At 43.2% G+C, this 16,742-nt stretch overlaps 2 protein-coding genes across 19 annotated transcripts in view; one reads left to right on the plus strand and one right to left on the minus strand.

Moving 5' to 3' along the window:
• The window catches only part of SEC22C (SEC22 homolog C, vesicle trafficking protein), a 44,187-nt gene that overhangs the window by 20,248 nt on the left and 7,197 nt on the right, over positions 1-16,742 (minus strand). For 3 of the 18 annotated variants that reach the window (XR_002337466.1, XM_021068238.1, XM_021068241.1), the window contains exon 1: positions 5,410-5,729. Coding sequence is in view for 1 of the 18 variants with exons in the window: in XM_005669393.3 (XP_005669450.1) it covers positions 5,410-5,576 (167 nt within the window). In the remaining 17 variants the exon portion in view is untranslated. The other 15 variants (XM_021068234.1, XM_005669387.3, XR_002337464.1 and 12 more) reach the window with 13 other exon arrangements.
• On the plus strand, positions 7,106-11,444 carry SS18L2 (SS18 like 2). The gene is made up of 3 exons (XM_003132133.3): positions 7,106-7,417; positions 7,674-7,750; positions 10,430-11,444. The coding sequence occupies exons 1-3, from the start codon at positions 7,349-7,351 to the stop codon at positions 10,515-10,517; spliced, it is 234 nt and encodes a 77-aa protein (XP_003132181.1). The 5' UTR covers positions 7,106-7,348; the 3' UTR covers positions 10,518-11,444.

Raw genomic sequence — 16,742 nt, forward strand, 5'->3', positions numbered from 1 at the left:
AAGAGATCAACATACAAAAATCAATTCTTTTTCTACATACCAGCAATGAACACATAGGAACCAAATTTAAAAATAAAATACCAACACCAATATCAAATGCTATCACTGACATGTGGAATCTGAAGAAAGGACACAATGAACTTCTTTGTAGAACACATACTGATTCACAGACTTTGAAAACCTCATGGTTTCAAAAAGGAGACAGTTTGGGGGGGTAGGGGGATGTGCTGGAAGTGTGGGATGGAAATGCTATAAAATTGGATTGTGATGATCATTGTACAACTATAAATGTAATAAATTCATTGAGTAATAAAAAATAAATAAAAAGTAAAAATAAAATACCATTTATAATCATCTAAAAATGATTTCAATAAAGCTGTAATTTTTTTGTAATGCAATACTTATGTGTAAATCTAACAAAAGATGTACAGGTCTTATATGTCGGAAACTACAAAATACTGCTGAAAGAAATTTTTAAAAGTGGTGATATACCATGTTGTGAATTGGAAGATTCAACATAGTAAAGATATCAATTCTCTCCCAAAGTGATATACAGATTTAATATAATTCCTGTAAAAATATCAGCAAGATAGTTTGTAGATATAGATAAGATTATTCTAAAATGTATATGGAAAGGCAAAGAAACTAGCTGAAACAATTCTGAAAAAGAATAAATGAACAGAAACACACTATCCTACCTCAAGACTTACTGTATAGCTACAGTAACTAAGATTGTGTGGTACTGGCACAGGGAGAAACACACAGATCAATGAAACAATATGGAACCCAGAAAGAGATGTAAACAAGAAGAGCCAAATGATTTTTGACAATGGTGCAAAAGCAGTTAAACACAGGAAGGATAGTCTCTTCAGCAAATGGTACTGGAGCAATGAATATCTACAGGAAAAAAAGAAAGAAAAGAATCTTGACCTGATCTCACACCTCACATGAAAAGGAGATGAAAATATATCATAAATTGAGATGTAAAAAATAAAGCTACAGGAGTTCCTGCTGTGGCCCAACGGGATCAGCAGTGTCTTGGTAGCCCTGGGTTGCAGGATGGATCCCTGGCAGGGCATGGTGGATTAAGGATCTGGTGTTGCTACAGCGGTGGCTGTGGCTCAGATCGGATCCCTGGACCAGGAACTCCATATGCCACGGGGCAGCCAAAGAAAAAAAATATTTTTAATTAAAAAATCAAAAAATAAAGCTATAAAAGTTGAATAATATAGAAAATCTTCAGGCCTTGGGAAAGAGGTTTTTTTTTTTTTTTTTTTTTTTTTGTCTTTTCTAGGCCCGCTCCTGTGGCATATGGAGGTTCCCAGGCTAGGGGTTGAATCGGAGCTGTAGCCACTGGCCTACGCCACAGCCACGGCAACGCAGGATTCAAGCCATGTCTGCAACCCACACCACAGCTCACGAGAATGCCACATCCTTAACCCACTGAGCAAGGCCACGGATCGAACCCACAGCCCCATGGTTCCTAGTCGGATTTGTTAACCACTGTGCCAGGATGGGAACTCCCAGGAAAGAGTTCTTATGTATGACACAAAAGTATAATCTATAAAAGAAAAAACAGTAAATTGGGTTTGACCAAAATTTAAATCTTTTGCGGTGCAAAAGCCCACATGAAAAGGATGAAAAGAAAAGCTAGAGCCTGGGAAGAAATATTTTTAAACCACATACCTAATATGGGACTCTACATATATAGAACTTATTAACAAACTCTCAAAACTCAACAGTTATAAAACAAACAATTCAGTTAAAAATGGACAAAGTACATGAACAGACATTTCACCAAAGAGAATATAAAGATGGCAAAAAAGAACATGAAAAGATATTTAGCATCACTAGGTATTAAGGGAAATACAACTAAGATCACAATGAGATAATAATACATAATTACCAGAAGAGCTAAAATTATTAAAGTCAATATCAAATGCTGGTAAGCATACGCAGGAAATGGATCTCTCACACGTTACCGGTAGGACTGTAAAATGGCACAGTCACTCTGGAAAACACTTTGGCAGTTTCTTTTAAAACTAAACATGCAATTGTCATACAATCTATCAGTTATACTCAGTACTACCTCTGCAACTTCCTGTGACTTTAATTACTTTAAAAGTTGAAAAAAAAGTACTAACTTAAGGTTTTTATATTCACCTACTTAATTTATTCTCATTCTTGCTTTTTATGTTTAAATGTCATTTTAAAATATCTCTACCAGGGAGTTCCCTTCATGGATCAGAGGTTAACAAACCAGACTAGGTTCCATGAGGATGCGAGTTTAGTCCCTGGCCTCCCTCGGTAAATTAAGGATCAGGTGTTACCATGAGCTGTGGTGTAGGTTGCAGATGTGGCTTGGATCTGGTGTTGCTATGGCTGTGGTGTGGGCTAGTGGCTACAGCTCCAATTCAACCCCTAGCCTGGGAACCTCCATATCCCGTGGGTTAGGCCCTAAAAAGACAAACAAACTCTACCAGAACAATAATCTTTTCTGCTAATTAACTATAATTTTTACAATTTATGCATGAATGTTGAAGGGCATGTTTTATGGTGGGCAGCTCTATAACTACATGACATTTTCAAACTGGAACGTACTATAATCTCTGGATTCATTAAGATAAAAGCCACTTGCAGATAACTAGTATTCAGTTTAAGATAGGAAAGCAGCAGCATGAATCCGGAAAAATCATGCTACAGTTACAGAAAAAATGTCAGTTACACCAGAACTCTGAGGCAGCCTCAGAGTGTTCAGAAAAACATACTAATCTGTCTTCCAGGTCTTACCAGCTCCTTCTATAGGCCATGGACCCTGTAACCTGGCACATATTAGGAAGCCCCCAATCAAAACTTTTAAACTAATAAAACATAAATTTCTAAAACTAATAAAAACTTTTCCACAATAAATCTCCATTTGAGAGAGAAAGATATTTACATAAAGGAAACGTTTTTTCAAACTTTTTTTTTTTTTGGTCTTTTTTCCATTTCTTGGGCCGCTCCCGCAGCATATGGAGGTTCCCAGGCTAGGGGTTGAATCGGAGCTGTAGCCACCGGCCTACACCAGAGTCACAGAGACGTGGGATCCCAGCTGGGTCTGCAACGTATACCACAGCTCACAGCAACACCGGATTCTTAACCCACTGAGCAAGGCCAGGGATCAAACCTGCAACCTCACGGTTCCTGGTCGGATTCGTTAACCATTGAGCCACGGAGGGAACTCCATTTTTTAAACTTTTAATTCTCTTGTTTATTCTCCTTTTATTGGACTATCAGAAGCATTCCAATGGGTTGTTTCACAATATTTGCAGTGTGAAACATACCAGAAATGATATGAGAAAAAAGAATACATATGTATGACTGGGTCACCTTGTGCACAGCAGAAACTAACAGAACACTGTAAATCAACTACAACAAAAAAATTAAAAAAAAAGAAACATACCAGAAAATTTGGTGATATCCCAGCTGTGTACATCTTAAAATTTTTTACAAACAGAAATTGAAGTAGTAATCAAATACAGCACCCTAGTTACTATTAGATTTTATAAAAATTATATTTTAAGCTAAATTCCCCCCCCCCCGTTTCCTAAATCCTCTTCTCAGCATCTATTTATAAACTATTCACGTCATAGATTATCCCTACTCTACTGCAAAGATTGTATTTAGCTGGAGGATGCTCTTGTTCTCATTGTTCCTTTTCATCCCTGCACCCTTAGCCTTCTCCCAAATCCCTACCCCACACACTTCTCCTCCTTCAAAAATTGAGAAAGAAAGAAAGGGGGAGACAACATTAAACAACCAAGCCTTGCCAAATAGTAATTCAGACAAAAAAAATCAAGTTTCACTTGACAAATATTCAAACACAAGCATTCACCCTAAGACATATTATCCACTCTTCAAATCCACAATACAGAAGACAGAATTATGTCACTCTTACTGAATTCACCTTACAGCCACCAGACTTGAGAACTAGTTACCTAATTTGTAGTTCACAAAAGCACCTTGGCCCCATGAGTTGCTTGTGGATGGCATGGGGAGGAGTGTGGAGGACAACTCTGTCATTTGTTAGGAGCTAAGAAGAGGAAGGGACTCAAGTTGATAGCAACTAATATTACATGCCAGATACTGTGCTAGGAACTTTTGTACTGACAGTGATATTTAATGCTCATAACTATCTCTGAGGTAGGCATAATCTCTTTGGACAGATGAGAAAACTGTAGCTCCAAGGCTCAAGTGACAGAACCAGTTTTCCACCTAAAACTTCCTTATTCAAAATACTAGAAAGTCTATGATCTTTCCATTACACACTGCTTCTTTAAATCCAGTCTTTGGGATTATAGCTACTCTGTTTGTCTAAAACAATTCCTTCCCCTGGAGCACTAATACTTAGAACTAATCAGAGACCTGTTAATAAAAGAAGTTCAGGCCTAGGGTTGTACTAGTTACCACTGCTCCTTACTCACTGCATTACTTTGGGTAATCAGTTTTCCTCTCTGACCATCAGTCACCTTTCCAAATCCTTAGAAGGATCTCTACGGCTCCTTCTAAGAATAAAAAGCTTTAGGACCCCAAATGTCCTCTATGTCCTAAATACAAACATTGAGAGCTATTACAACCCCATCTGTGTGTATTTTCCACATAAACTATTATGTGTCGACTTTATTCTATTTAGCAATATAAAAGCACTTCCAATTATTTACATTTCCATTTTACTAAAATTACCTGTATCAGGATTAATTCCTTTCTTTGCACAGTTTAATGAAGATTTACTGTCTATTGTCTGAGCTTTATTTCTTTTCTGATCATGTCACAAATTTCACCACTTTTCACCTCTGAGAATATTCTTTTGTGTCTTTGATTTCTACAAACCTAATTTTTCCTGGAATGCTTAGTACTTCTGGCTCTGGAGGCCTAGATGTAACCCTATAACAGGACACAAATGTACATCACCTCATACACCTGATGTTCAGAAAAGCTGGTCTGCTGCACCCAACATCTGGTAAATCCAATCCAATAATCGGCAAGCTAACGGGAGTTTGCCATTAAAGTTAAACAACACTCTGACGTGAGGTTCGTGGATAATTAAGAAAATAATCACCCCTTCTTTCGTTTGGACACACCCCGTCTCCTCCTACTGGAGGCAGCGCTCGACGCGCATCGGGCAGCTGTGGGTTCCTGCAAGCGCGCACCTCGGGTTGTCCCGGAGTCAGGAGAGCAGCCGGCAGCACAAAGCAGGACTGAAGTCTCCTGGAAGCCCCACGAAGCTCTGAAAAACTAAGCTGGGCCTGATGGCGGGGCGGGCCCGGGGGAGGGGCCCCCTCCACCTCCAGGCCCGCCCTGCGCCACACCCGACCCCGCCTGCTCCTGGCTAACGGACCGCATTGCCCACCTCTGCCCTCCAGCCCTCACCTCGCCCCGACGGCGGCCTCAGGGTGTCGGCGCCCTCCCGCGCGCCGCCGCACCACCCACCGCCTCCTCCGCAACCTTAGCCCATCCGGCTGCCCCAGCCCGGGTCCCCGGCGGCCCAGGCGCAGGTAGGCGGAGGTGCGCATGCGCCAATCTTGAGCCCCCCCCATTTGCTGCTGCTGAGCAACACCTACACCCGAACCGACCAATCCTGGAGCGCATCCATTACCGGGTCCCGACAGAGTCGTGAATGAAGTGGTTCTTAAAGGGCTGCGACCCAAACATAGAGGGGGCGTGCCTGAGGCGCACCAACTTCACCCCCATCTCTCAGCTCTCACCCGAGTGGGTCTGAGGTCCAAGATTGTGATCCCCACGTCCGGAGGTGCGACGAAATTTCGTAGTTTAAGCTCGATTCCTGTCGGGGTAGCGGACGGGACTGATGGGTAGAAGCAGGGAGGTTCTGCGTGACGACGCGACACGCCCTGGCGGCGAGTTCAGCTGTCTGGGCGGCTAGGCTGGAGGCCCGAGATAGGCAAACCAAAGAGCACAGCGTCCTGCCAGCTTGGATGAGGTGTTAAAGTCCGACCCGGAGGGACACACCCCAGTCTGGGGCTGGACGTAGTCACCGATGGCCGGCTGAAAGGAAATAAGGAAGACCTCTATTTATTCATTCAACAAATTTTGAGCACCTCCTGCGTGCCAGACACTATGCCAGGCACTGGGGACACAGCAAGAAACGCCAAACACTAAAAACTATGTTAAAAGAGGAGAGCTGAGTGAGAGCACCTATCCCACAGTCGCAACACGTGTTTAAATACAAACTGAGGAGTTCCCGCCGTGGCGCAGTGGTTAACGAATCCGACTAGGATCCATGAGGTTGCGGGTTTGATCCCTGGCCTTGCTCAGTGGGTTAACGATCTGGCGTTGCCTTGAGCTGTGGTGTAGGTCGCAGACGCGGCTCGGATCCCGCGTTGCTGTGGCTCTGGTGTAGGCCGGTGGCTACAGCTCCGATTTGACCCCAAGCCTGGGGATCTCCATATGCCGCGGAAGCGGCCCAAGAAAAAAAAGACAATAAATAAATAAATAAATACAAACTGAGCTATGTTGCTCTTCTGAGAGGAGCACGTTTTTTGTGAAAATTTACAGCTTTTGACCTAAACTTGGAGGTTAAGGAAGATTCCTTGAGAACGTGACTCTGGCCAAGTAGTAGCTAACTAGGCAAGAGATCCAAAGCCAGAACCGCTTCTGTTCAGATACTGGCTTTGCCCTTATATGAGATTTTGGGCCAGTTACTTAACCTCTCTCTCCTTATAAAATGGAGAAGATGATAGTGCTTTTTTAGGGTTGTAAATCTTCTAAGCATTATTAATGCCTAAAGGGAAAAAAAAGGCCTTCATGGGAGTTCCTCTCTCAGCAAAGAGTAAACCTGACACCAGTGTTTTCCTTGGCCTTGCGGGGTTTGGCTTGGCAGGAGGCAATGCTCAGGGTTCACGCTCCAGATGCAAACCTGCAGGCACCACAGAGACGTCGAAAGAGGAGTGGATTTGAAGTCAGATAGCGGATTCCAGCCTTGATTCCTGTGCGAACCGGGGCTACGTGACCCGCAACACAGGTAGTACGTAAAAGGCGTGGAGCTGACGCCGGGCCCCGCCCCTGAGGCTAGTCCTGCAAACTGCGCAAACGCGAGTGATTCGCAAACAGCTTTCCGCGCCCCAGGGGCGGGGCCGGAGGAAGAGGACGCAGAGCTTCGCTTTTGAGCACCCAATCACCAATGACTTTCTGCCTGTTCCCCCCACCCCCGCCAGGTTGGGAGGACCCAATCAACGTCGAGAGTGTAGGCCCAACTATCTCGGGTATTGCAACTTGAGCTGCTCGCTGGCTCTGGTCTAAATGCGCCGGCGTCTTTAGGGCCTAAGGCTGGGTTCCAACCTGGCTTCCTGAGATGTCGGTGGCCTTCGTACCCGACTCGTTGAGAGGCAAGGCGGAAGTCAATCAGGAGACTATCCAGCGGGTGAGCGCTAACGCGGGCAGAGATTTTTTTAGTAGGGACCCTGAAGGGCCGCGGGTGCAGGAAGCTTCCTGGAGTGAACGGCATTCCAGCTGAGACTTGTGATATGCATAGGGTGACTTGCTGGCGTATGGAGTGAGATGGAAAATAAGGTCAGCAGAGGCGCTGGGGCTGGAAAGCCTGGCACTGTGTCGGGGAGGGGGAGCAGTGGTCCTCGCCGTCCTGATGCGCTGCACTGACCTTTTGTCTCAATTTTCAGCTCTTAGAGGAGAATGACCAGCTGATCCGCTGTATCGTGGAATATCAGAACAAAGGCCGGGCTAATGAGTGCGTCCAGTAAGTCTCTTCCCTACTTTCCTGACTTTTGAGTTGGAGGGGAAGCCAGTGTAGAGATACAACAGCTGATCTGAACAATCAGTCTTAGGTGATTGATTGCAGATGAGGCTCAGAGAGGCTTTTCTTTTTCCTTTTTTGAGGGGCTCCTGTGGCGTATGGGAGTTCCCAGGCCAGGGATCGAATCCCAGGCCAGGGCTGCAGCAATGCCGGGTCCTTAACCCAAGGCTCCGGGCTGATAATCAAACTGAAGCCTCCCCAGCACCCTAGCCCCTGCAGCCAGGTCCTTAACCCACTACGTCATAGCAGGAACTGCTCACAGAGGTTTCTTACCTGCCTAAGACCATACGGACAGTACATTGTGAATCCTGGAGTCAGTTTTGGCTTCCTCTTCAAAACTTGAATTGTGCTCCTTGCAAAGACTTCTTCATGTCAGCCAGTAACAACAGGGATGTGGAGGAGAGCACACAGCAAACTAGTTTCCGGAGATGAGAGCTTTGGCTGCTTTCTCATCATGGATCCCTGGCTCATCCTTTTTCTGTTAAATGAAGGTCAGACCATTTGACTGCTACGTTCCGTCCCATTTCTAACTTAAAATCAGTCTGTAACACACACAAAGACGAATAATAAAAGAATTACACATTAAGCCAAAGGTAAATTTTGCACAGTAATTTAATGTGCTCTCTACCCATATGCCAGAATGACCAAAAGTCTCTTTTCTAAATGTAGTCCAAGAAATATGCCCCATTTGTTACAGAAAAAAAAAAAATTACATCATTGTTACTGAAGTCATGCTTTTACTACCCCCTAAAAATAACCTGCAGGAGCTCCCATTATGGCTCACCAGGTTAAGAACCCTATTAGTAGCCATGAGGATGTGGGTTCGATCCGTGGCCTCACTCAGTGGGTTGAGGATCCAGCCTTGCTGAAAGCTGTAGGTGTTGGTGTGGCTGCGACGTAGTCTGGCGGCTACAGCTCCAATTGGACCCCTAGCCTGGGAACTTCATATGCCAAAGGTGCGGCCCTAGGGAAAATAAAAAGTAACCTGCAATCCCTCACTGAACAACTCAGTAGACTAGTAGTGATATCCATCTTTGGGTAAGTCTTTCCATTAAAAACTGGCGTTTGGTAATTTGCTTTTTTACCATTTATAGTAAACCCTTTCTCATTTTTCTACATGGAAAAGAGTTGTAAAACATTCCACTTGGCACAGTGATTCTCAACCTACGGGGAAGAAAGTCATCAAAATCTCCTAGTGGTTTCTCATTGCACAGTTCATGCTTCCTGCCCCTTCATCTGATTTAACTTTCTGGGTGGGGCGCTCTACCCCAAATTGAGAATCACTATTATAGTTAAGTGTGCACTGATCATGGAACTGTTTTGGCTCTTTTAAAATTTTGGTTCAAAATATTTTATAAATAATACAGAGTACCAGCCACTGTTTCAGCTACTGGGGAATCAGTACCAAAACTGATACCAGCTCTGCTTTCATGGAGCTTACATTTGTAGGCTCCAGAATCATATAATTAGGCACATACTAGAAATCCTTTTTTTTTTTTTTTGTCTTTTTAGGGCCACACCCGTGCATATGAAGGTTCCCAGGCTGGGGGTCAAACCGGAGCTGTAGCTGCTGGCCTACTCCACAGCACAGCAGCTCAGGATCTGAGCCACGTCTGCAACCTACACCTCAGCTCATGGCAATGCTGGATCCTTAATCCACTGAGCGAGGCCAGGGATCCAACCTAGGTCTTCATGGTTACTAGTCAGATTAATTTCCGCTGAGCTATGATGGCTTCTGATGTGACCTTTGAGTAGACCCCTTAAGTGAGGGAGGCAGCTGTGGAGATATGTATACCAGAGAGAGCAACAGGTGAAAATGTCCACAGGCTAGAGTATGCTGGATAACTTTAAGTCAGAGCAAGGGGGCCATGCTGGCCAGAACTCAGTGAGTAAAGGGAAAGTGGTGGAAGATGAGAGCAAAAAGGGTAACTAGAGGCCGTGATCATGTAGGCCCTTATAGGCCAGCAGAAGGGCTTAGCTTTATTCTTAATGAAATGGGAGCCTTCTACGGGTTTTGAACAGAGGTATGACATGATCTTGACTTAAATTGTGCATTGATTAGAGTTCCGGTTGTGGCGCAGCAAAAAAGAATCCAGCTAGTCACCATGAAGATGCAGTTCAATCCCTGGCCTCTCTCAGTGGGTTAAGTATCCGGCGTTGCTGTGATCTGTGGTGTAGGTTTCAGATGCAGCTTGGATTGCTGTGTTTGTGGTGTAGGCCAGCAGCCGTAGCTCTGATTTGACCCCTAGCCTGGGAACTTCCATATGCCACAGGTGCGGCCCTAAAAAGAAAAAAAAAAAAATTGTGCATTGATCACTCAGGCTCTATGTGAGGTAGGGTTGCAAAGATAAAGCAGGGAGACCAGTTAGGAGACTGGTCCAATAAAGTATTCTAAACAAGAAGTGATAGTGGCTTGGGCTCAGAGAGGTGTCTGTGGAAGTAAGAAGTCAGAACAGATAGATGTGGAATATTACTTTCTTCCAATATGTTAAATAGGGTTGATAACACTGAGTAATCCAATCAGTGGATGAGCCATTCATTACGCTGGGTAAATTCTTTTCCAGTTCTTTGTATGTTCACTAAAAACAAGCCTCTACTTTTTTTCCTGTTTTTCACCCATAGGTACCAGCATGTGTTACACAGAAATCTCATTTATTTGGCTACCATCGCAGATGCCAACCCAACCAGTGTTTCAAAAGCAATGGAATAATCTTCCAGTTGATTGCTCTGAGGAGTAATTGAATGTAACCTATTTCCTGTGACATAGAAACAGGATGTTTACCAACTCAACTGCTTAGAACATGAATGGAACTTCAGTGGCTCTTTTAAAAATGTGAAAATGTGAAGAAAGCTACTAAGTTAACCATGTTCTCAATGTAAATATTTATTTTAATAATTGGATTCCCTCAATTAAGTTGACTCCAGGTGTCCTCCTTCCTGAAATAGGCATGTTTGGATAACAAAGACATTACAGGCATCTTCAAGTCTGCCTTTTTAGTTTCAGCCTGAAGAGGAGACTGAACAGGTGTTGGGCAATTAGCAGACTCCCCCAACTGAGACCCTGTCACATGGCCAAGTAACTATGTGCTCCCTCCTTCCAGTGTGTGGTTGTAGACCCCCTGGCTGCTCTTTACAGGTCGTTTTGAAATAAAAACCCTTGGAGTTCCCATCGTGGCTCAGTGGTTAACGAATCCGACTAGGAACCATGAGGTTGCGGGTTGGATTCCTGGCCTTGCTCAATGGGTTGAGGATCCGGTGTTGCCATGACCTGTGGTGTAGGTTGCAGACGCGGCTCGGATCCCACGTTGCTGTTGCTCTGGCGTAGGCCAGCAGCTACAGCTCCGATTCAACCCCTAGCCTGGGAACCTCCATATGCCGAGAAATGGCAAAAAGACCAAAAAAAAAAAAAAAAAGAAATAAAAAATAAAAACCCTTGGAGAAGCTAGATACAGAAAAACAAGCTAGCTGTTTATGTTAGGTCCACTTTTAAAACAAAAAGCTCCCAAACTTTCCTAAGGTATACTTTTCTAGCTACCCTTTGGCCTATGTCTAGCCCCTGGATCCTTGATGATTGTTCTTTTTGATCCATTCAGGATTTTTAAATGAATAAATAGGAAAAGAAAAAAGAAAAAAAAAAGTGTTTCTAAAGATAGCAGTCTCAGACCTATTACATTAAATCTTTTCTGTATAATTTCCCACTTAAGATCTAGGATATCCTTTTATTTTAAAAATGGAATGAGCAAATAAGGTAGAATTATATATCCTCTCATTGGATTCCTTTTATATCCTTTTGTTCAGCTCTTTTCTTCTTTCCCTAAATTGTAAAAATCTAAGTTACTTTGTGGGGAAGGTTGGAGCAGGGGTCTCTGCTTGAGGCTGAATTGCGTATTATAGAGATTTACTGTAGGAGCTCGGAGGCAATACATTGATAACCAGTACACCATACACAGGGATAATTGTGTGCCTTTTCTATCATATATAAGTAGAGAACATAACTCAAAAATCCCCATGTACCCATCACCTAGATATAATATCAAAATTTTGCCACATTTGTTTCACTTGTTATCCATTACACATTTTTTTCTTTCTTTTTTCTTTGATGATATATTTTAAAGCCAATCTCAGACAGACATCATGTTTTTATCCCTAAATACTTCAGTATGCATGTCTAAAAAACCAAGGACATTTTCTTACATAACCTAAATTTCATGATCACAAACAGCAAAATTAGATTTTTTGGTTTCATATAATAATCTAGACCATAATCAAATTTTCTATTTGGTTGTGTCAAAATGTCTTTCACAATTGTTTGGAGGGAGATTAGGGATTATTAATTCAGTGTCTTCAGTGGTTACTGGTTTATTGAGGGTTTCTCTTTTGAGTCAATTTTGGTAATTTCTATTTTCTAGAAAGTTATCTATTTCATCCAAATTTCCCCAGAAGCACTCCTGATTAGTTCTGCCAGAGTCCTATCCATTGAAGTGATGTGATCCCACTCTAAAAGGCTAACCACCCCAGATCATTACCTGAAAACTGCTAGTACCAAAGGTTCTTTGTGATAATCATAGCCAAAGTAAGCCTGAGTTTATAAATTCATTGGACACCAATTTCCTTTTACTTTTAAGAACAAGAAAGGAAGTATAAGTCCCTTTGATAGATGCTAGCCCTAGGCCTGCCTTGTCCCACAGTTTCTTCACCTTAACCACAGGCCAAATAGCATACTCTATCTTCTATTATCTGAAATATAATTTCAACTCACAGGGCAGAAAAGAAGAATTTTGAATAAGGAGGGAACTTAGAAGGAAAGTATTTCATCCTGCCTACTTTACAGATGAAGAAACTTAACTCCAGAGACATCGAAATGATTTGCCCCAGGTCACATGATCAATGGCAGGAAGAAAACTATTGGAATGTCAAGACTGAATTCCAGGAGCTTTAAAATACTTTTAAGTACACACCCAAATTAAGTAATTCATTCCTGTGCTCTAAAAACACTGGAGCTGGCTCTCCAAAGCACAATGCTCCCCAACCTTTCCTTTCATGAATCTAAGAAAGCTTTACCAACCCATTTCATCTCCAAATAGGCATGTAAATTTTAAGTTTTTCAAAGGTATATATGATTAGCTGTAACACCGTAAGCAAAAGCAAACCCAGGACCACTGAGCTCCTCAGTTCGGTGTAGGTTACAAATGTGAAACCCAGGAGACTTGCAAACTCCAACAGGGATAGCACTTCTTTGATGGTGTGAAAGAGTCAAAAATCTGCTTTACCCAAGTAGCACAGGTGAAGAAACTACCTTAGTGACTGATTTTGATTACAATGAAGCTACAGTAGTCAAAACACTGTCACTTCTCACCCAGTAGGTTGGCAATTAATGAAAAAAAAAAAAAGCAAACTGTTGGAGAGGATGTAAAGAAAATGAAACTCCTGTGCAATGACAGCGGGAATGTAAAATAGTTAAGTCACTATGGAAAACATAAGATGACAGTTCCTCAAAAAATTAAAAATTAGCTTATGACCTAGAGATTCCACTTCTGGGTACATATCCCAAAGAACTGAAAGGATCTCAAAGATACACCTATCTTCACAGCAGTGTGATTCACAATAGCCAAAAGGTGGAAGAAACCCAAATGTCCATCACCCGACGAAGTGATAAAGAAGATATGGTATATACACAGAGGAATATTTTTTAGCCTTAAAAAGGAAAGAAATCTTGCAATATGTAACAAAATAAATCTTGAGGACCTTATGCTAAGTGAAATAAGCCAGTCAGGGAAGGATTCATTACTGCATGATTCCACTTATATGAGACACCTAAAATAGTCAAACTCAGCAGCAAACAATAAATAGTGGTTGCCAGCGGATGGGTGGAAAGGGAAAGCTGGTGTTAATAAGCTCAAAATTTTAGTTACAGGAGATGAATAAATACTTGGGAGATCCTGTAGTGGCTCAGATGGCTCAGCAGTAATGAATCTGACTAGTATCCATGAGGATGCGGTTCAATCCCTGACCTTGCTCAGTGGGTTAAGGATCTGGTGTTGCCACAAGCTGTGGTGTAGGTCGAAGACACCCCTCCAGTCTGGCGTGGCTGTGGCTGGCAGCTGCAGCTCCAATTTGACCCCTAGTCTGGGAACTTCCAAATGCCAAAGATGTGGACCTAAAAAGCAAAATAATAATAATAATAATAAATTCTATAAATCCGCTATACAACATTATGCCTATAGATAACAATACCACTTGATCTCAGAGAGACAACAGTGAGTTATGACTTGGAGTGAGATCTTAATTTTCTGCTCAGAAATTGAACCTGGGCAGCCTGGTTGAAAACCAGGAATCCTAGCCACTAGACTAACTAGAGGCTAGAAGCAGAATTGCCCTGATTCTTGTCCCCTGTTGAAAGCAAGACTGTTTCAAGGAGGCAAAGACTGTAAAAACAGGTATAAAGCTTATTGTTAGAGTCACTGTACATGTGGGAGAGCACACAGAGAAGTAGTTTATTTAAGTTAGAAGCAAAGAAGTAATACCCTAAATAAGAGTGTGGATGTGGCCGTCCTCCTCAATGAGGTGGGAGCCAGAGAAGTGAGTTAAATCACTTATATAGGACAGTTCCTCCTGGCCTTTGTTTATCTTTAGCTAATTATCTTGTTTTAATTCTCACACCTGACAGGACATAGGACCCTCCCCAATATGCATGAGCATCTTTTGACAAAGATGGACTCCAGAGCAAAGGATGCTGGGATGGTATCAGGACTTATTATGGCCTGGCACCCCCTCCCTTTCTGACCCCTAGGAATCTTACTGAGCATGTGTAATTGGGGAGATATCCTTGACCCCAGAGGGACTGAAATGTTCATCTTTCTCAGGTGGAAAATGAAACAAGGCCTAAAACGACACAGACTCCTTATCCAACAGGCCCATGTAACAGTAACGGATGAGTTCCCAAAGACAAAGATAGCCCCAAGGCCACAGACTACATGGCTCAACAAAATGACCCATGTCTATAAAAAACCAAGCACTCCCCTGCAGTGGGGGAACCCGGGTCTCGCCTGCTCAGAGCTCCCTACCACTCTGTTGGTCAACAAACTCGACTTGGAATCTCTTTGCTCCAGCCTCTGCCTTCTTCTTTCCCACTGTTCTAACCATTCTCTCTCTACTCCAGCTGAGCTCAGCTCCTTCAAATTTTTCCTTGATGTGTCAAAGAGAAATAAGGACCAATTTACTCAGCCTAACAAGTCCTAGGAGTTCTCAGTCCAGCGGCCCATCTACCTCCTATCTCACAGTGAACACTTTAGAAAATCTTTTAAAAGGGTGGAAAAAAAAAAGTAGAGAGTGGTTGTCAGAGTCTGGGTAGAGGGGAGAATGAGGAGTTTTAGGGGTGCACTAGCGGCATAGGGAGGTTCCCAGGCTAGGGGTTGAATGGAGCTGCAGCTGCCGGCCTATGCCACAGCCACAGCAACGCAGAATCGGAGCCAAGTCTGCGACCTACACCACAGCTCAAGGCAATTAGATCCTTAACCCACTGAGCAAGGCTAGGGATCAAACTCTCATCCTCATAGATACTAGTTGGGTTCATTACCAATGAGCCACAAGGGGAACTACGTGGCCCTTCTTAATCAACAGAAATTGATAAGGCCAAACAAGAAATTCAGGCAAGGCTTTATTGGGACCCCCTATAACAGAAGGGATTAGAAATAAATTACATGTTTCCTTGGTTGTTCCCAAGGCTGGGGTGGGAGGCATGGGGAGCTGGTTACTGATACAGGGTGAGGGTTGGAGTCAGGCCAGAGAGCTGGCTTATGTATTCGCTCACCCCTTGGTGGTACTGCATGCAGGTTACATGCCTTCTACCCTGCTTTTGCTCTCAACATTTCAGAAGTGGCACTTGGGTTTTTGGACTTTTTGTATCTTATTGTCCATAATTCGCTCTGCTTTTGCACAGTTACTTTTAGTCCCTTACAGTGTTTCCCTATGTTGTTGCTCAAGGAGACTTTGTCTAGGTGCAAGCACTGCAGCAAAGGGTCCCAGGTCCCACCCTATCCCACCTATAGAAGAAAAAAAAAAAGAACGACTTTTTTTTTTCTTTTTTTTTTCTTTTTTTTGGCCTTTTCTAGGGCCACCTGCACAGCATATGGAGGTTCCCAGGCTAGGGATCTAATTGGAGTTGTATTTGCTGGCCTACATCAGAGTCACAGCAAATTGGGATCTGAGCTACATCTGTGACCTACACTACAGCTCACAGAAACGCCAGATCCTTTACTGACTGAGCCAGGCCAGGGATCGAACCTGCAACCTCATGCTTCCTAGTTAGATTCATTAACCACTGAGCCACGATGGGAACTCCAGAACCTCAACTTCTGATGTGATATCAAAAAATTCTAATAAAGCATAGACTTACACCTAAAACACTATGAAATTTTTGTTGGTTTTTGTTTTGGGTTTTTTTTTTTTTTTCCTTTGGACTGCACCTGAGGCATGTTGTAATTTCTAAAGACTACAAAACTTCTAAAAGAAGACAGAAGAGGAGTTCCCGTCGTGGCGCAGTGGTTAACGAATCCGACTAGGAACCATGAGGTTGCGGGTTCGGTCCCTGCCCTTGCTCAGTGGGTTAACGATCCGGCGTTGCCGTGAGCTGTGGTGTAGGTTGCAGACGCGGCTCGGATCCCGCGTTGCTGTGGCTCTGGCGTAGGCCAGTGGCTACAGCTCCGACTAGACCCCTAGCCTGGGAACTTCCATATGCCACGGGAGCGGCCCAAGAAATAGCAACAACAACAACAACAAAAAGACAAAAGACAAAAGACAAAAGACAAAAAAAAAAAAAAAAAGAAGACAGAAGAGAGGAGATGGGATTAAGATGGTAAAGAGAAGGACTGGAGCTCAACTTATCTCCTAAAAACAACAAAATTCACAACTAAAGGCTGAGCAATCTTCAAGAAAA

This window comes from Sus scrofa, chromosome 13 (assembly GCF_000003025.6).
Source record: "Sus scrofa isolate TJ Tabasco breed Duroc chromosome 13, Sscrofa11.1, whole genome shotgun sequence".
NCBI lineage: Eukaryota > Metazoa > Chordata > Mammalia > Artiodactyla > Suidae > Sus > Sus scrofa.